Raw genomic sequence first — 20,414 nt, forward strand, 5'->3', positions numbered from 1 at the left:
AAGTATGAATGAAATTGCTAGTAAGTCACTGAAGATCCTCCTCTTCACCTCAGCTCACATGAGCTCTTACAGTAAAAGGGGATAGGCAGCTGTCAACCACTACATGATCCCAGCCAGCTCCCTTTGATCCTGTTGTTATAATTTGCACAGATTTCACTGCCTAGAAATAAGTGAAAAGCCCCTCTTGTAACTCTCAAGAAAGGACAGCGTATAGCTGAATCTCACAGCTGTGTTCTGTCAGGAAAACAGCAGAATCCCTTTTGCAAATTAGTTTTCTCTGAGCTCCTAAATGTGCTCATTACTTCCAATGTTGCTTCTCTTCTGGGAAGCTCTGTTGGTACGGTAGGACGACTTTTCTGGTGTAACAGTCCAAATTTGCATAAAAGAGTTCAAAATTACTTGAGTCAGAGAGATAAGCATGACACTTCAGACAAGTGGATGGGAGATTTGTCTATAAAAACCCGGGAAAAGAGTGTTGCAGGTCTCACACTCTGCTTGATGACTTCAACACACCTTTCATGGAAAACTTTTATCTTTTCCCATCTTTAGAAATGGGGTAGTTGTAATGTGTTGTTGCGACTATCAGTAGAATAACTTACTGACTTGAGATTTTTTTGATTAATCTCATATTTACTGTCTGGCTTTTTGAAACATTGCTGTGAATTATGATAGCTTTCTAACTCGACATTAACAGGATACAGAGTGAATTTATTAGTATCGTTATGCATTGTTTTCATAAATACTTCAGCTTCACATTTACGAACAGAAATATTGTGTGGGCTTTCAATTACTCTACTAATGAGCTCAAATATGTTTTAGTTGGATTTGAATTAGTGTAAGGATTTTTTTTCTGAGGCAGTTAGTATCTCAGATATATTGAGGTGAAAGGTGTTCTGTGTGTAGCTGAATAGCTTGAGTGTGTCTAGGTTTATCTTTTATGCTGTCAAAAGTTCCCAGGGTATGTCTGCATTCCCTTTAAAGGTAAAATTTAATGATCAGGGCACTAAATGCTTGCTGCTGTCATGTACACATGAAAGAAGTGATAGCATAGATCCAGGAGCTTGAAAGTTTAATTTTATGTTGTCATACTAACATTAACCAAAATGAGGTTGTCCCAGTGCAGTGGCTTGCACCTGGGCAGCTGAACTGAGCACCTTCATTGATTCAGGGCATTATAGCATGGTTCTGGTGGTCTTCATTCATCCAGAAGTGCCTCACCAGTTCCCTATTGTTTGCAAGAATCTGGTTGGGAATAATAGAGAGAGGAGCATTTCCTCTTAGAGCAATGGCTAATGGAGGGGAGCAGAGTACCTTGTATCACTGTTCCCCTTTCTCAGCCTTGTGCAGTAATGTCCCCTAGAAGCCTAGGCTTTGTTCTGTCACATGCTGAATAACTTCAGTGCATCCCTAGGGGACACTGTTCAGCAGCCTATCAGTTATCACCAGAAATTTATATTCTCTGAGCTAGTAGTTTAATGTTTGTGGTTTTTTTTTCCTTTCCCCTGTAGCACAGGGGATATATTCATTATCAGTATCTCCCTGTCTGACCATGTTGTGACAGACATATCAATTGCTTTTGGCTCTGTCTTCTCCGTACCTCCCATCCCACTTTTCCAAATGAGCAGAAAAGAGAACAAGCAAATTAGGAAATAATAATGAAACGATATGTACTATGATGTGTTTCATTTGACAAGACAGATTCTGTATCAGGCAGCTGGATGCATGAGTGATGAAGAGACAAGATTCAGAAAAGCAGGAAGTGATTTGTGTTTAATAATAAATGTTCCATCTGAAGGCAAAATTACTATTATATGTCATAAAATCCCCAAAAACTAATAAAATAAAAAATGCAGGAAATTATTCATGCTGGGTTGAGTTAGCGTTTACTGAACAAGTCTGGCTACCTCCTGGTATTATCTGACATTTCCTTATGTTGACATGACTGACAGAGGAATTATGCCCTGTTGCTAATGCTAACAACTATCTTTTTTTTTCCCAGGACACCAGAAATACAACTGACACTTTTTCGAGATGCAGGTCACAGTAGGTCTCTGTCTTTCTCAGATTCTTAGATTAAAAAATCTTGAATCAGGAGCCAAAAGACTGTGAGATCTCACACAGTAATATACTTGGTACTTTGTATTTGTTTTTTGATTCCTGAGTCTTTAGGAAGATCTGAAGATATATATTCAAGGGCTTTTTTTTTTTTTAAATTTGAAGGTTCAGAAATTAATCTCCATTGTTAGCTTACTTCATTTTTAATAATATTTTAGATTCTGCTTTCATTTCATAACTGCATAAACTGTGGCTTTCTGGGGTAAAAACAAGCAAAAAATGACAACAGTATACACCCTAAAACTTTCAAGGAAATCACAAAAGTTGGCAGCAGAGAAGAATGTCAACTGTGCAGTCCAAATTTGTCAATTACTTGCTCTTGCTCCCAGGCAATCCATCGTGTGTGACATTTTCACTGCAATTTAGATCCTCCTAGTCTTCTTCTGATCTTTTTTTGACCTTTTCTCCAGCCTTAATCTCTGTCCATTATCTGAACTCTTTCTGCTGCCTTGATTCACTTCACTGTCTTTCAAATTGTCTTGTTTTTGCTGAAAGATCTTCACCTATGTTTGATTGCACTCAACCATATTTTGAGCTGGTTTTGTGATCTTGGTCCCCATTCTGTAGCCACCTGGACTTCTTCCATCATTTTGATGGTAGCCACGTACCTGATAGTGCCCTGCCAATGGCTTCTTTGAACCTGTTTGCCTTTCTATCATTTTCTGCTGCTCTGAAAGTGCCAGAGCCACCAATGTTCATTATCCTCTTTTCTTCTCGCATTCTCTCTCACTTCAACCTTCTTTTCCTTCTTCTTTCCTTACCTGTCCTCAATGAAATAACACCTCTTTACTATCTCTGTCTGGTAAAATGAAAGATCTGTGTGCCATTGAGCTACATCTACCAGGCTTTAAAGGATACTTTATGTGGTCCTTCTTCAGGCAATGAACTCCATCCTCTGTACCCACTCCTTTACATGTTTTTTAGCCAGTCTTTCTCCAGTATGTCACCATTGATACTTTCCCTCTCCCCTTTCTCCAACATCCTACTTTAATCCCATTGGGACTGAAGGTGGACACTTCTCCTGAAAAGTAGCACTCTATCAGACCCTTCTACAGTACTTTAAAAGAAGATCAGCTGGAATCATCATTTTTTCCGAATTACCTGTGAAACTGGAATGAAGGAAAAAAAACCAAAGGTTTTAAAATAGGGGACAAACTTATTGACGAAATAAATGAAAATTTTTGGCTTGAGATTTTCACTGAAAAATGAAAATTAGACAGATCCTAGTGTTAACCTTTTCTGGATCAGTTTCTAGTTCTGAGAGCAATCAGGGTAATATTTTGCACTTATGTGAATTCAACTTTGTGTAAGAGGAAGTTTAAGAATAGGAATGTACACCGAGATTGATATTTTCACATTAAGGCATTATTATACAGGAAAGTTAGTGTGCTAGCTAACTGGAATATGATTTTACAGACCACTAGCTATTTCACCCTGGCACCCATCTTCCTCTTCCTTTTCCCCTCTTCATTACAAACTATAGTGCATAGTGACAATACTTAGCACTAATGCTTAGCAGTTGCTTCATAAGTAGTGTATAGGCTACAGCTGCGCTGGTAAATTAGTGAGGGTCCAGAAACATTCCTATGCACCAGAACTCTATCATCTATACTGCTAGTATCTTGGTACAGTTCCTTGCATGCTTTTTCCAGCATGGTTCAGGAGTTAATATCCCAAGGGCTATTTTTGATATACAAAGCTATATATGTATAGTTTTCTGAAGTCACTCTGGAAGAAAAGAAAATTTACCATCAGAGACATGGACCATATCTTGTGAGGTGTCTGCCCTGGGACATCACATATAGACATAGAATCTTACAGGAAGAGTTTGGGTTGAGCAGCTTAGGCACAGAAAATTCACACCCAAGCAATTAAGCTTTTTTTTTTTTCCCCTCAGACATAAGCATTTGATAAATTAGCATGACTTTCCATTTTAAACTCCTAGCATTCACTTCAAAAGGAGAAATCGTATTGCAATATAGATAGTTAACGCCCATCTACAAGAAGGGTCAGAAGGACAATCCAGGGAACTATAGGCCTGTCAGCCTGACCTCGGTGCCAGGCAAGGTGATGGAACAGATCATCCTGAGTGCCATTATACGGCACATGCAGGACAATCGGGGCATTGGGGCCAGCCAACATGGATTCATGAAAGGCAGGTCCTGCTTGACCAACCTGGTCTCCTTCTATGACCAAGTGACCCTCTTAGTAGATGAGGGCAGGGCTGTGGATGTAGTCTATCTAGACTTCAGTAAGGCATTCGACACTGTCTCCCACAGCATCCTCCTAGACAAACTGGCTGCCCGGGGCTTGGATGGGTGGACTCTTAAATGGGTTAAAAACTGGCTGGATGGCCGAGCCCAGAGAGTGGTGGTGAACGGGGCAAAGTCCAACTGGCGGCCGGTCACTAGCGTTGTTCTCCAGGGCTCAGTTCTGGGGCCGGTGCTGTTCAATATCTTTATAGATGATCTAGACGTAGGGATTGAGTGCACCCTCAGCAAATTTGCAGATGACACCAAGCTGGGTGGCAGTGTCGATCTGCTGGAGGGTAGGAAGGCCCTACGGAGGGATCTGGACAGGTTAGATAGATGGGCCGAGACCAATGGCATGAGGTTCAACAAGAACAAGTGCCGGGTCTTACACTTGGGCCACAACAACCCCATGCAGCTCTACAGGCTGGGGAAAGAGCGGTTAGAACGTGGCCCGGTGGAAAGAGACCTGGGGGTGCTGATCGACAGCTGGCTAAACATGAGCCAGCAGTGTGCCCAGGTGGCCAAGAAGGCCAATGGCATCCTGGTCTCTATTAGGAATAGTGTAGCCAGCCGGTCTAGGGAAGTGATCATCCCTCTCTACTCGGCACTGGTGAGGCCGCATCTTGAGTACTGTGTTCAGTTCTGAGCCCCGCACTTCAAGAAAGATGTTGAGGTGTTGGAGCGAGTCCAGAGGAGGGCGACCAAGCTGGTGAAGGGTCTGGAGGGTCTGACCTATGGGGAACAGCTGAGGGAGCTGGGGTTGTTTAGCCTGGAGAAGAGGAGGCTCAGAGGTGACCTTATCGCAGTCTACACCTACCTGAAGGGAGGTTGTAGTGAAGTGGGAGTTGGCCTCTTCTCCCAGGCAACTAGCGATAGGACAAGAGGGCACAGCCTCAAGCTTCACCAGGGGAGGTTCAGGTTGGACATTAGGAAGAATTTCTTTTCAGAAAGGGTTATTAGACATTGGAAAGGGCTGCCCGGGGAGGTGGTGGAGTCACCATCTCTGAATGTGTTTAAGAAAAGTATAGACATGGCACTTAGTGCCATGGTCTAGTTGACAGGGTGGTGTCAGGGCAACGGTTGGACTCGATGATCCCTGAGGTCTCTTCCAACCTGGTTGATTCTGTGATTCTGTGTGATTCTGTATTTAGCCCTGTATAATACAAAAAAAGGGACCATGAGAAAAGCAACATAGTCTAGCAAGTCAGTATAAAACTGAGCCTTGGGACTTGCAAGTGCCTTCACAAAGGAATTCCCTTGACAGGTCCCTGCAAGTTCTGTGATTTAAGCAGTTTCAGGCTAAAACTAGATTGTATCATACCCCTCTTGCAATGGAGAAAATGAGCAGAATTGCCTAGCCAATTAGCCTAATCTGCTTTTTCTCTAATTTGTCTGTTTTGCATAACCAGAGTATTAACCAGCAGCTCACTCCTGCTAATCCCCAGTGCTACAAAGAAGAAAAGAACCAATTTATATATTACAGTATAATCATAATATCTACTAATTCCCTTCCATACACTACAGACCTCTTTTGAAAGGAGATTGCTGGCATTATCCCCATTTTATAAATGAGGAGACTTACAGTACAGCAAAATGATTTCTCAGGAACTGAGAGTGACTGATAAAGTAGAGCCTGATATTGGTGTAACTGATAAAGTAGAGAATAAAACTCAGGTCTCCTAAATTCTCAGCACAGTTCATTCCCTGCAAGCTTCAGTGCTCACTTGCATCTGGGATTACAAATGAAGTCTGCAGCAAAGCTTTTTCTCCTGCATTTATAAGTAATTTTCTGATTTTCTTAATATCACCACACTGAATTAAGTAATTACAAAATTGCTTGCTTTCAATGTCTACAAGGACATAACAAGGATTTTTTAGCGGTAGTGGTAGAAAATAAGGTTGACTTCAAAGAAGGATGTTAGCACTACCCTTCCTTTTTTTAAAAAAGGGTCTCATGGTCTCATTTTGGTGCTTTCACAAAATGAGACATAAATCTCCATGGATTGAAGGGAATATATTGTTTGCAAAAGCCCTGCAAACTTTCATCGCAGCTTCATAGCTCTGCATCACACATAAACTCTCATAGGACCATCTGTCTATTGCTGTTCTATTTCAGACGCTTCTGTCATGCCCCAATCCTGGCCATAAATCTCCTCCTCTTCCAATAAGTGATGCTATTGTGCCAAAGGGTGAGAGAAGAGGGCTTTTTTTGTGAATTGAGATGGTCAGTTGTAAGACCCATATGCTCATTTCATTCCTTAGAGGCAAGATTTTCAGAGAGGTCAGAACTGTGTTCTTAAAGAAATAGTTCTTGGGATATTTTGATCTTCAGACAGGATTCAGAAACTAGCTTAAGAATCAGGTAACAAAATCCTGGCACTAACGTGGAGGAGATTTGCCTGCTCCTCCTACCCCAAGGAAAATAAACCAGAGGAGAAAGAAATTACTGTGTCTTATGTGCCTGGACAGTGAAATTTCCGTAAAGAGATCTTCAAATTTCTTCTTGTCCTAGCTGGGACTACATTTATACTTACACTGTTAACATATTTGAGGATTCATTTGCTTTGCCAGTGCTCGCTGTTCCTGGGCTCCTTAAACTGTACACATTAGAACTTATCATAACCTATAGTTTAAAAATAAGCAAGTGTTTTGCTAGTTGATCTCCCCTTGCAATTAGTTAACTGTTACTCTTTTTTTTTTTTTGCCTAAAGAAAGGCTAGTATCAAATTTAGATCTCTATTCCTCTTCTGTGATAAGAAGCATCTCTGCAAGATCACACTGCCCTTAAGAGCAAGTGAACAATATCAGGTTCCTTGCCTCAAGATACTGCTGCAATTAAATATGTTTGCTATTTGAGGGCTAACAAGTGAGCACTAGGATCTTCTGAGTTCAAAAGCTAACAACTTTCAAAAGCTGTTTTTGATCTCCAGTGAACCGGACTACAGATTCTTGCTAAGTGGAATCAACTTTCTGTGTTTAGCTGATGAGTTGACTGAACAAAACCTTGCAGGATCTCTGCCTAGACACAGTTTTAATGACCCGTTTTAGTTTTGTGGCAGCTCCTAGCTATTAAGTACCAACAGCAGGGCACAATGGTCCATGATTAATTGTGCTAGATGTACAGAGCAGCCATGAAGAGACTCCCCCTGTTAAGCAGCAAAGCAAAGATTGAAGTGGCAACTTGCAGCTACCCGTGTTGGGGACAATCAAAGAGTCATCAATATCCCAGACTGAAAATATGTCTGCATTGATTCTAGGTATGGGGAACATTAAGAGATGTCATCCATCATAGCTGACTGGTAGTATGTTTGGGGAGGGAGGGCTAAAGCATGGACAAATGCCAAAATAGCCTTACAATTTGGCAACTTCATGAAAACAAGATCGTCTTCCCTGCAAGCTAGAAAACTGAGTCTGGGACTAATTACTTAACTCCTAGTAGTCTTGAACTTATTGGATATTCCTATGCTCATCTGTTCTTTTACAATAACATTAATTTGAATATTTTACAAGAAGATTTCAAGTTTATTTATGGAAACATCCAAAATTCTTCATTTTAGATGTATATGGAGAGTGGATTGCTTTTTTCATAATTGGGATTGCAACTGTGATCCTTTATAAAGCTATTATTAGTCCCAATATTATCACAGCTGTAGCTCCCAGGGCTGATCAAGTTTAGAAATTACTCAGTTTCTTTTAAATGCTAAGATAGGCTTTTATGGTAAGTTTTAATACAGCTAACCTGGCCAAGCTTAAGGACTGGTTGTGGCCTCACTGCTGTACATTTAAATATGGACTGGCTTTACATTTTGTGCCACTATCACCACCTGCCAGTCCTTGAAATATTCCAGGCAGTTACATATCCTTGGAAGCTTGTGTGTAATCGTATTTGAAGAAAACGAGTTGTGAATGATTGAAGTTCTTAGCATTCACTCTATATAAATTGGCATAGTGTGTTACGCTGTGTTAAAGAAAATTGGCAGAGTCCGGGTCTCTAGGTTTGCTGGTTTTATTAACAACTCAGAGTTGGACCACCACCGCAGTGAATGGTACCTGACTCAAATTCACTACCGGTTTATATAGAAACTAATAATCAATTACATCATAAACATTTCATAAGCTTCTGTTAATAATCCACTAACTATTTCAATTCCTCTTTCTTCCTTCATCAAGAGTCCACAAAAGTCCATTCTTTTCTATTGTTTAGCTGATCTTTATGTTCTGGTTCCGCTCCGACTCCGGCCGACACCCTGTCCTCGATGTTCTTGCTGTGATCGGCGTCCTTGATGTTCTTGTCGTGATCAGCGTCCCGTCCTGATCCAGGTTGATCAGAGTCCAGTTCCCACCGCCAGTGTCTCCTAAACATTCAACCTTAAAAACAACTGAATTTATGTTTAAAACCTTATCTATACTAATTTTTATTTCTAAGTGTCCTATATTTCTTTTAAGGTAAAGAAAAGGTTAACCATACATCCCCTTTACTAAAATCATCAGAAGGTAATACTTCTAGGCCTACTCCTGCTTAGCTACTCATTAAGCTTTGATTGATGATTTCTTCAGTCCTAGGTCAGGATTACACAAGGAGCTTTGAGAACAATATTCATGCATTGTGAAAGCCCACCTGTGTTTATTCAGATAGACTTATATTAATTATTGTATTCACTATTCTATTTCACCCCTATTGATTCTTGTCTCTCTAACTCATAAGAACTTTTACATTAATTATGTGAAAATTTCTATAACAATTCCCTCCTTTTGTTTTTTATTGCATCCCTGCAATTATTTGTATCTCCATGATGATTCTATTTTTGAAGCAAAGGAAGAAAAACATCTCACACAGCACTGTCCCAACACTAGTACAATCACAAGGACAATAATTATAAGCAAGACAATTACAATCAGCTTCTTTATCCATAAGGCCAAGTCTGGGAACCAAGATGTGAGCCAAGAGAGTGTTTCAGTAAATCCCCATGAGGTGTCGTCCCTTTCTACCTTTTGCATCACAGAACTCACTTCCCAAATTTTGTGCAAATTTTGAGTAGTTCTCCTGATCGGTCTGTGTACATAGAGCAACTATCATTTAAAACTGTACACACTCCTCCTTGTGAGGCTAATATCATATCTAGAGCCATTCTAGTTTGAATTGTGATTTTAGAGAGCTCTGTAATTTCCTTTTGCAATGTCAGAAATCCGTGCATTGAGGCATTGGCTAATTTTTCTATCATCTCCCCAGATATATTTATTATTGGGTTTTTTCCAAATTGATAAATAATTCCTCTGGGCTCAATCTTTGGATAGCTACATGTAAAACTGAGTTCCCCAGTCTTTGTCTCAATTGCTATAAAGAAGCCTGCAGATCACCAAGAATAATTCTTATAAAGCACACGAGAGGCATTGGTATTGAAATCTTGGTAACGAATAGCAATCTTACACAAGGTGAAACAGCAACATTTACAGATGGAAAAAAAAAAAAAAAGGAACAAACTAAATATTTCATCTTTCCTCGGGTTCCTTGCGGACATGAGAATGATGGATCCAGGTTTCTTTCCCTGCAACTTTGACAGCATAAAAAGAGAAGTTAAAAGTACAACATAGGGTCCTTCCCATTTTGGTTCAAATCTATTTTTCCTCTTAAAGTTTTTTATCAATACTTTGTTTCCTGGTTGAATATTATGTACTTGTATCTCAGGAGATCCACCTCGATACCAATAGGCATGCTTTCGCATTTCAAAGAAAGAATTTTGTAAGTATAGTATATATTGTGTCACTCGTTCATCTCCATCCAATAAACTTTTTTTTTTTTTTTTTTTTTTTTTTTCCTGGCAAATAAGTGCCTGGAACAGCCAAAACTCACCCAAACAATATTTCTGCTGGCAATAACCCAACAGGTTGTCTGGGTGTGTTCCGAATGTCCCACAGAACCAAATTCAAAGCCTCTGGCCATTTCAACCCTGTTGTTTTACACACTTTAACAATCTTTTCCTTTATGGTCCTGTTCATTCTTTCTACCTGTCCAGAGGACTCAGGGTGATAGGGTGTATGTAAGTTCCCTGTGACTCCTAAAGCATTATAAACTTGGAACAGAATCGCTGCTGAAAAATGAGCTCCTCTATCCGAATCAATTACTTCAGGAACTCCATATTGGGGTATTAACTCTTTCAACAGCGCTTTCACTACAGTTTTTGAATCATTCTTTCTTGCTGGGAAGGCTTCTACCCATCCTGATAATTGATCTACAATCACTAACAAGTATGAATACCCCATTGCCTTTGGCATTTCAGCATAATCACTTTGTAATCCTTGAAAAGGAAACACCACGGGCGGTCTTTTACCTTGAGGTGGCTGAATCCTAGTGGTAGCATATTGTCAGCAAAGTTTACAGCTTTCAGTAATCCTTTTCACTGCGGAGCAGACTCCGAGTGCAGCCCACAGCCGTTGAATTCTTTGTGCAAGTCCCTCAGGTCCCCCATGGCATTTTTCATGGAACCACCGAACAAGAGGTAGTAAATACCTTTTTGGGAGTAGAGGCTTGTTGGCCAATGTCCATTGTCCATCCTGTTGTTCCGCTCCAAGTTGTCTCCAAAATTTCATTTCTTCTTCTGGAAGAGCCTCATACATCTCTTCTGCACTTGGAAGCCTGTCAAGTTTCTCTGCTGCACACAAAACTGCCATAATAAGATGAATTTGTTTGGCTGCAGCTTTCGCAGCTTGATCAGCCAAGTGATTTCCTCGCGACAGTGCATCTTGGTGGTTTGTGTGAGCTTTTATATAAATTATTGCTATTTGTGCAGGTAACTGTATAGCTTCTAAAAGTTCACGTACCTCCTTTCCATGTGCAATGGTTTTTCCAGCTGAGGTCAAAAATCCTCTCTCTTTCCACAGGGTACCTGTAGCATGACAAACTCCAAAAGCGTATTTAGAGTCTGTATAAATGTTAGCTTTTAAGCCTCTTGCTAACTTTGCAGCCTCAGTAAGTGCTATGATTTCTGCACCTTGTGCACCCACAGCACTAGGAAGAGGATTAGCTTTTAACACAGTTTTTTCTGTTGTTACTGCAAAGCCGGTATACCTTTTTCCTTCTTCGTAAAAAGATGAGCCGTCTGTCAAAAGGTTGATGTCTGGGTCACTCAGGGGTTGGTCTTGAAGATCATTGCGTGGTTTACTGGATACTGCTAATACCTGGGTACAGTCAGGTTGATCTTTTTCCCCTTCAGTCGGCAAAGGTATTGAAGTGGCTGGATTCAAAGTATTGTACCTTTGAAGTGTGATGTTGTCAGCCAAAAGTAAAACCAGTTCATATCTATGTGCCCGTTGCGGTGAAAGTGATTTTTCTGCATATTGTTTCAATAATATTTCAACTTCATGGGGTACGCATACGGTTAGGGGATGTCCCAGCACTATTGATCTACATTTTTTCTACCATTTCTGCTGCTGCAGCTACTGATTTTATACAAAATGGTGTTCCTTGTGTAACTGGATCTAATTGAGCAGAAAAATATGCTACTGGTCTTTCATGTGGTCCTAAAGTTTGGACTAAAACTCCTCTAGCATTTCCCTTTTGCTCATCACAATATAATTTGAAAGGTTTACTATAATCTGGTAAACCTGAAGCCGGTGCTTGCATTAAGGCACCTTTCAGAGTTGTAAAAGCTTTTTGCCTCTCCAGACCCCATTTGATGGGTTGCAATTTTGATGGAGATGCTCGGTGACCTTTTACAACCAATTTATTACACAAATACCGAGTGTCTGTAACACAATCCTTCCTTGAACAATATACTAACAATAACTCATCTACATATTGTATCAATTCAGACTTACACAGAAAAAACAGATCAGCCAAATTCCTTTTCAAAATTTGGGAGAATATAGTTGGTGAACTTGTAAATCCCTGGGGTAACCGAGTCCAGGTTAATTGTTTCCCTTGCCAAGTGAAGGCAAATATGTGCTGGCTTTCCTCAGCCACAGGTATGCTAAAGAAAGCTCCAGTCAAATCCAATACAGTGTAAAATTTTCCCCAAATAGGTATTTGAGTAACAATCAAATTTGGATCAGGTACTACTGGATGGGGAACAATTACAAATACAAATCTATATTCTGGATCCCCATCTTTGTAACTTTGACATTCTTTTAAAATCCCCTTTTCCAAAAATGATTTTATTTGTTTTCCAATACTTGGGATAGCTTCTGCCACAATTGGGTATTGTCTAATAGACGGGGGAGTCCCTCCTTTTGTTTTAATCACTACAGGTTCTGCAGATTTTAATGGTCCAATATCATCTCCGGAGAGACTCCATAATTTTTAAGATACATTCTTTAACTCTTTTGGGATTTTAAGCTCACCTTCTTGAATTTCTATAGTTTGCATTCCCATTATGATCAATCAAATTCCTTTGGGAGTTAAATCTATGCGTGTTTCCAATTCCTGTAATAAATCTCTCCCAAATAGTGAAACAGGAGAAGTTGGCGAAATAACAAATCAACCTCATATCAAACGATCATCAAAAACAATAGGAAGGGGAAGAGAAAGCGGCAACTTCTCTTCACCCAAAATTCCAGTAACCTTTACAAATTCATCAGATAACTGTGACACATAAAAATTTAACAATGATAAAGTTGCACCAGTATCTATTAAGAATTTAACAGGAATGCCATTTACCTTAGCTGTGATAAGTCCCTCGTTATCTACCTTAATCCCAGAGTCCCGATCCATAAATTTCTCAGCGAGAATGTGGACGCCCCGGTCTTTCCGCTCCGTCTCTCCCACCATTGTTGGAAGGTGGTCTCAGAGGACAACACCGGACGATGTGCCCTAAATTACCACAGTAAAAAAAAACATTCCAGAGTATCAGTTCGAGAGGGAATGAATCTTTGTCTTCCTTGGTCTCCCCTTCCACAGCCTTGTGGAAAACCTCTTCTCCTGCCGCGCTGGTAATTCTGAGTAGTTGCGGTGCCGAAAGGTTGATCTCTCTCTCTCTCGCTCCTTTCTCTCTTTTCTTTGATCTTGTTTCTTTTGCTCTTCACTTCTCCCATCATATACAAAGGTTGCAATACCAAGAATCTTTGTGAGGCTTTCACCTTGCCACCATGGCATGTTTTTTGAAATATTTATTAATATCAGGTGCAGATTGATCCACAAATACACTGATTGCAAGGGGTTCCTGAAAATTGTCCCTTGTCATTCCTCCATATTTCAGGAGAGTAACTTTTAACCGACTCCAGTAATCACTGGGATGTTCATCAGGTTTTTGCCTACATTCCATTACCTTTGTCCAATTAGTAATTTTTTTTTTTTTTTTTTTTGCCAGCTTGCCGAACAGCCTCCACCAGTTGCTGTAAGGCTTCTCGTTGGAGTCTGGCGCCATCCTCAGTGGCCAAATTCCAGTTTGGGTTTTGATCGGGCCAGGGCTGTAGCCCTTGAGTTTGATCTCTTTGTGCAATTTCCCGATCCTTTTGTAAGGTTTTTTTCCTCTCTTCTGCTGTAAAGAGCTCTCTCATGAGGGTCTTTACATCATTCCAATTTGGAGAATAATCAGTAAAATTGCCAGATAGCATCTCAGCACATTTTTCAGCATCCTCTCTGATGCGTGGCATTTTGATTGCCAGTTTACTAAATCTCCTTGTTTCCAAGGTTCATGTCTCACAACAGGTTGGACTGGTGGAACCTCTGGCGGAGCTCCAGGTCCAGCTCTAGGGTTTGGGATGTATTCCAACCTCATGGGATACATGCCAAATCCCTTGTCAGTGAAAGGATTCGATTTCTCCAGCACGGGCGCTGAAGGAATGGAAGGTGTCACTTGTTTAGGCTCTTTTTTTGCCTTTCTTTGCATTTGCCCAATAGTACCAAATATACCAAAAATCAAGATCTTGACTCCCTTCATCCTCGAGGATTACCCTTAAGAATCTCAATTTATGCGCATCAAAGGTCCCTTTAAAGGGTCAGATGTCTCTAGGTCCTCCACCTCGGACCCTAGTTAAAAATGGCCATTCTTCTTGACACAGCAAAATAAATCTCTTTTTCCCACATGTCCCGGTCAACGGGATTCTATTCCAATTCTCCAACACCTCAGCAAGGGGCGTCCCCCTTTCAATGCTGGGTCCAATTCCCATTTTACCTTTTCCTTAATTTCCCGGGTTACCTTTGTTTCAAAAAAAATTCCTCAGCAATTTTAAACACACAGGCTCCTAGTGTCTGAGTATACCCGCTCCCAAGACCACCAGGTGAACTCACCCTTGTTGCCGGCAATTAGGCGTTGGAGACGGGAATGCTCAGAGAATCAGAGCAGTGTCCTAGAGTCCCATCTGGGGTGCCAAATTCTGTTAAAGAAAATTGGCAGAGTCCGGGTCTCTAGGTTTGCTGGTTTTATTAACAACTCAGAGTTGGACCACCACCGCAGTGAATGGTACCTGACTCAAATTCACTACCGGTTTATATAGAAACTAATAATCAATTACATCATAAACATTTCATAAGCTTCTGTTAATAATCCACTAACTATTTCAATTCCTCTTTCTTCCTTCATCAAGAGTCCACAAAAGTCCATTCTTTTCTATTGTTTAGCTGATCTTTATGTTCTGGTTCCGCTCCGACTCCGGCCGACACCCTGTCCTCGATGTTCTTGCTGTGATCGGCGTCCTTGATGTTCTTGTCGTGATCAGCGTCCCGTCCTGATCCAGGTTGATCAGAGTCCAGTTCCCACCGCCAGTGTCTCCTAAACATTCAACCTTAAAAACAACTGAATTTATGTTTAAAACCTTATCTATACTAATTTTTATTTCTAAGTGTCCTATATTTCTTTTAAGGTAAAGAAAAGGTTAACCATACATCCCCTTTACTAAAATCATCAGAAGGTAATACTTCTAGGCCTACTCCTGCTTAGCTACTCATTAAGCTTTGATTGATGATTTCTTCAGTCCTAGGTCAGGATTACACAAGGAGCTTTGAGAACAATATTCATGCATTGTGAAAGCCCACCTGTGTTTATTCAGATAGACTTATATTAATTATTGTATTCACTATTCTATTTCACCCCTATTGATTCTTGTCTCTCTAACTCATAAGAACTTTTACATTAATTATGTGAAAATTTCTATAACACGCTGAAAGATTGTATTTCTGTATGTGTAAGATATGTGCGAAGCTATATACTATGTAAACCCAGTTGTTTGCTGTTTGCTTGGAGAGAATATAGAGGTCTCTATTTCATCAGTGTAAAGCAAAAAGAACCACTCTAACAGATGGTGCTACAGCTCTGTTTTTCAAGAGTTATGACCCAAGTCCAAGACCCAGTTTATAAGGCTGACTATTTCTGCTAACAGTGCTACTTGTTTGTAATGAGGTTTCACAGTGAAATAATTTCTGAATGACTTACGCATTGCAGAATTTTTTAAGTACGTGGCTGGGCGTAATGGTGGAAAGTGGAGCATAGCACTAGGTGATATGGAAGGAGATATGAAGCAATTGGTGAAACTGTTCAAGAGTTTGAATATTTGAAGATCAATAGTATTCTGTTATTCCATATATCAGCCTTGGTGTGTGCATATCAAATTCTTTGAACAATTCAACAGAGTGCAGGCATTGCCCCAGCTGCTGTGGCCGGTGGTGTGTCATTCTCAGAGCCACAGGGAGAGGAGAACAATCAGAAGTAGCTTGAGACCAACCATTTTGACTATTAGAAACCATTTTAGCAGCTATATCTGGAGTTTTCCAGGAGGGCTGCTTTATGACCTCTCAGCTCATTCTGAGTAGCTCATCTATGTCTGTGCAGAGCACTTCTGTTAGGATGATAAATGTTCCAAGAATCTCAAATATAACATTGAGTAAACCTGCCAGGTGGTGTTTATATTCCAGGTGTCTCCCACCGATATTTCTTTTCCTTACAGATTTTTTTGTGTGTTTGTTTGCTTTTTAAAAAGGAGCCACATCCTCGCCTGTGGCCAGACTGAAGGGTTGTGTAAGTGGTGTGAATGCATAAATGCAAAGATGATCAGAAGCTCATCTTTGCAGTGCCTTGACATTGCTGCTTCTCTACGCAGGCCTGTTCCCTCCCACTGCACAGAAGGGCGTCTGCAGAGCTGCAGTTTACGCTAGCTGTGATGACAATTTGAGGCTAAGAAAGCCTGGCACTCCGACAAGGAGTATGCCTTTTTCCTCTGGCCAGGCCTTACCATCCCAATTACACTCACACCGGCTTGCTCTGTGGTGTAAGTGCCTGGAGGGCTCCCTTGTTGCTAGTGCTAAAGATCTGCAGCTCTAAGTCAGAATGGGCTGGGTTTAATTTCAGCTTTTTTCTCTCACTCAAGCCTGTTATGTGAAAGTAAAGAGAAACACGCATGGGGTATCTCTTTGGTTTTATTCTTGGCTACCCATCAGGCACCAAATCTGGGATTCTCTGCTGTATTCCACTAATGTGCTGCAATTTTCACCAGTTTGAAGTGGAGGTTGACCATGTTCATTCCCATCTGCTAATTTTGAATGCTAGTGATGCTCTAATATTGCATGAGTTCAAATGAATGCTTAAATTTTGTGACACCAAATAATAATATCCATAAATGACCAAACTTGGAGCACAGCTATTTGGTTTTTGAAAATGGTTTTATATTTGAGTAGAATTTTTTATTTTAAAGAAACCTTCTTGCTTCTATCTTGCATCTTCCTACCTCTCCTCACACTTCCACAGCCCATACTGCCAATGCCAGTATTTCTTTTTCACTCATACAGAGGAAGGTGCTTGCAGGGAGACATTTCTGGCAAAGAAGATGATAGCTGCATTTCTAGGAGATATTTTCCACAGTGGGGAGTAGGAGGATGGGGAAAGTAGGTGGGGGAGTGGAGAAAGAGAGAGAAGTGCCTGCTTGCCTTGCATTCTCAGGGAATAGGAAAACTAAATGTAGCCCCTTGTCTTCATAAGTTAATCAGCCTGCTGATGTTAGATGGGAAATGTTCAGGGACCCGTGAAGTGATGTGACAACAACAGGTTCAGACTCAGCAAGTTCAAGGGTCATCTGCACACTCAGAAAGAACTGCTCTTTGTGGACACATATTTTTATTCTGAGTTATTTGTTCAGGTTTGAATATATTTAAGATTAGGACAGACGCAAGTGAGGAGGAAAAACCCCCAGACTAGTTTGGTCTGCTTTTTCTTAGTCCCTTTATTGCACATTTGAGAGATGGTCCTTAAAACTTGTGCGTTACTGAATGCTGGGATGCTGGACCGAAAAGAGCTGGGAAGCTTGAATGCATGTTTGAATTTCATGGCCCTGACTCCTCTCTGCCAGTACCCAGCACAGTAAACACCACACTGTTCTTATGCCTGTTCTCCTCTCTTTTCCTTAGTGTCAAGAGTAACCCGGTTTTTTTTCTCTTTTTTTTTTTTCTTTTTTTTTAAAGGATGATTCCAGCTACAAACAAAGCCTTTGTTGTAAACAACCTTGTTTCTGGAACAGGCTATGACCTCTGTGTCCTGGCAATGTGGGATGACACAGCCACAACCCTTACTGCCACCAATATTGTGGGATGCGCCCAGTTCTTCACCAAAGAGGACTACCCTCAGTGCCAGTCGATGCACAGCCAGTTCCTGGGTGGAACCATGATTCTGATCATTGGAGGCATCATTGTGGCAACTCTGTTGGTATTCATTGTAATACTCATGGTCCGCTATAAGGTCTGCAACAATTCGCAGGGGAAGATGTCTAACGTCAGCAATGTCTACTCACAGACAAATGGAGCACAACCAGTTCAGAACGGAGTCTTGCCCCAAGTCAACCCAAAAGTGGTGGTGAGAAATGAACTTATGGAGTTTAACTGTCAGTCTGCGCGGAGCAGCATCTCCTCTTCCTCCAGCTCAGCAAATAGCCGCGACTGTGATGACTGTAGCCTCCAAAGTGAACAGGGCACATTGTCCAGTAAGTGGAGGCCTCCTTCCAGGTCAAAACACAATATTGACCGGCTAATGGGAGCTTTTGCCTCCCTGGAACTGAAATGTCAGAAAAAGGAGGAGGTGACAGACTCCAGAACTTCCACAGTGGCCCGCCACTCGGACAAAGAGCCACTGCTGGGCCAGCCAGAGTCCAAATTTCGCAGCCTCCTCATGTTGCCTCTGGAGGGCAAAACTAAACGTAGCCATTCTTTTGACATGGGGGACTTCACCACATCTCAGTGTTGCACCTACCCAAAAAAGATAACAAACATTTGGACAAAGAGGAGCCTCTCGGTGAACGGCATGCTTTTGCAGTATGATGACAATGACCTAACAGGGGCGAAAGGGACTTTCGGGAGCTCAGAGTGGGTAATGGAAAGCACAGTGTAAATATCCGTGTCTCCCCCGCTCCTCTTCTCCCCTCATGTGTTATAAAGCGTGGTTTGCTGCAGGGCCATGCATTTGGAAAGAGAGGGGAGGAAAAGTTTTCAATTGTACTGGCCAAAAAGATAGGTAAACAAATAAGTAACAGGAATACTAAAAGAGAAAGAAGGTCATGAAATGTGAATAGGTACGTATGGCATCAGTCTTGTCTGGCCCCAACTAAACCATGCGTGAATGTTTCAAGGAATTTACTAGTTGTGTTTAGCATTGCTTTCCAAAAATTACTCAGACCCTTGATGAACTGTCACACAAGATTAAACAAGGAGGATGAAGAGAGGTTTAACAGCACAATTTTTTTTTTTTTGAAGGGCACCTCTTTCTTTTCTTTTAACCACTGAAATACACTTCTGTGGATATAAGACAGGTGCTAAGACATATCTGGCTGTCATTGCAAGTGACTTTCTCAAAAGTTCAGGCAGGGCATCCACAGGGACAGATCAGCAAACTGTTCAGCATAATCTCATGGTGTTAACTGTGATATCTTGTTGTTGAGTGGGCTTTTGGTTGGGATTTAACGATTTCTGTTCTGTTTGGCCTTATTACTGCTTTTGAGTTGTTTTTTCCTCACAGCAGAAAATATGTTTCTACGCATTTTTTGTTTTTGTTTTCAGTCTCATCAAATCCCCCAGATGAAAAGAAGATATGTACAAAGGTCAAACTTCTGATGTACTCTATAACCCACCTCCAATACCACCCCTTTATGTCCCAGGAAAAATTAAATCTAGGGGCTAATAAATTTTAAAAAAATCATCATCTTTCTTCCATCTTCTTCATAGTCTCTGCTTGTCAGTGCTCAAGGCAGATTCCAACAGTTGTTGATATCTGTAGGGGTGTTGCTATCAAAAATGGGAAAAATAGTAATCAATATTTCCTGCTAAAGAAAGGGAAAACAAAAGTGGCTCCTGTGCACTCTCCACATTATGAATACCAATTTCTTCTGGCAAAGGTCACACTGTCACTCTGTTCAACTGACAAAGAAAACACAGACTTTCACCCTATTTTGGCAAAAGCTCTTTGTACAGTCACCATGACACGGCTTGACTGTATCAGTAGCATCACAGGAAATGTAAGTTTTTGTGTATTTCAGGGGATTGGGTATGTTCCCAATTAGCCACAGAAACTGAATTAAATTTGAGTGTCTCAGAGCAGGAGGTCTCCCGTGTGTCCCCTGCACTACAGATAGCCCTTCCCCAGTCTGTGATGTACTCCTGCCCCTCTGTCTCTCACCCTCACTAAAGTACTTGCTAGCTAAGGACAGGAGCTCTTTAGAGCTTGTAAACTGACTGCCAAATTTGTTTTTGGGGAGCATTGCTGTGGTTGTGGAAATGCACGTGGCCCACCCAGCTGACCTCATTGTCTTTGATGACTTTACTGTGATTTCCAGCATTCTGGTGGCTACTGGAACTGTCTTTTCATTTGGTTATTTATTTGTTGTCTCCCAATGATCAGCTGCTGAGAGTCATTCTGAAATTGCAATTGTTACTATGATTTTGTAAGATGTGGAGAAAAGATGCAAGGCATAGAGAAAATAACACATGAAAAAACTCTATGTATATTTTTTTTAAAGGTGCAGAGATATATTGTGACATGGCTGTGTATTTAATCTTGTATTTGTCACGTTTCCTACTTGGAGTTTTAGAAAATGACATCCCTGTGATCAGAATATTTTTTCCTTTATTTTCTTTTTTTT

The 20,414-nt window shown here is 40.8% G+C and overlaps 1 protein-coding gene across 1 annotated transcript in view; it reads left to right on the forward strand.

The window, feature by feature from the left end:
- Nucleotides 1-19,593, forward strand: part of LRFN2 (leucine rich repeat and fibronectin type III domain containing 2) — a 172,935-nt gene extending 153,342 nt beyond the window's left edge. Inside the window, exon 3 of the mRNA XM_068411181.1 lies at nucleotides 17,752-19,593. Within this exon, the coding sequence (XP_068267282.1) occupies nucleotides 17,752-18,670 (919 nt within the window). The 3' untranslated portion in view covers nucleotides 18,671-19,593. The remainder of the gene's footprint in view (nucleotides 1-17,751) is intronic.
- Nucleotides 19,594-20,414: the final 821 nt, after the last annotated feature.

The sequence above is a fragment of the Nyctibius grandis genome, chromosome 1 (assembly GCF_013368605.1).
Source record: "Nyctibius grandis isolate bNycGra1 chromosome 1, bNycGra1.pri, whole genome shotgun sequence".
Lineage (NCBI taxonomy): Eukaryota > Metazoa > Chordata > Aves > Nyctibiiformes > Nyctibiidae > Nyctibius > Nyctibius grandis.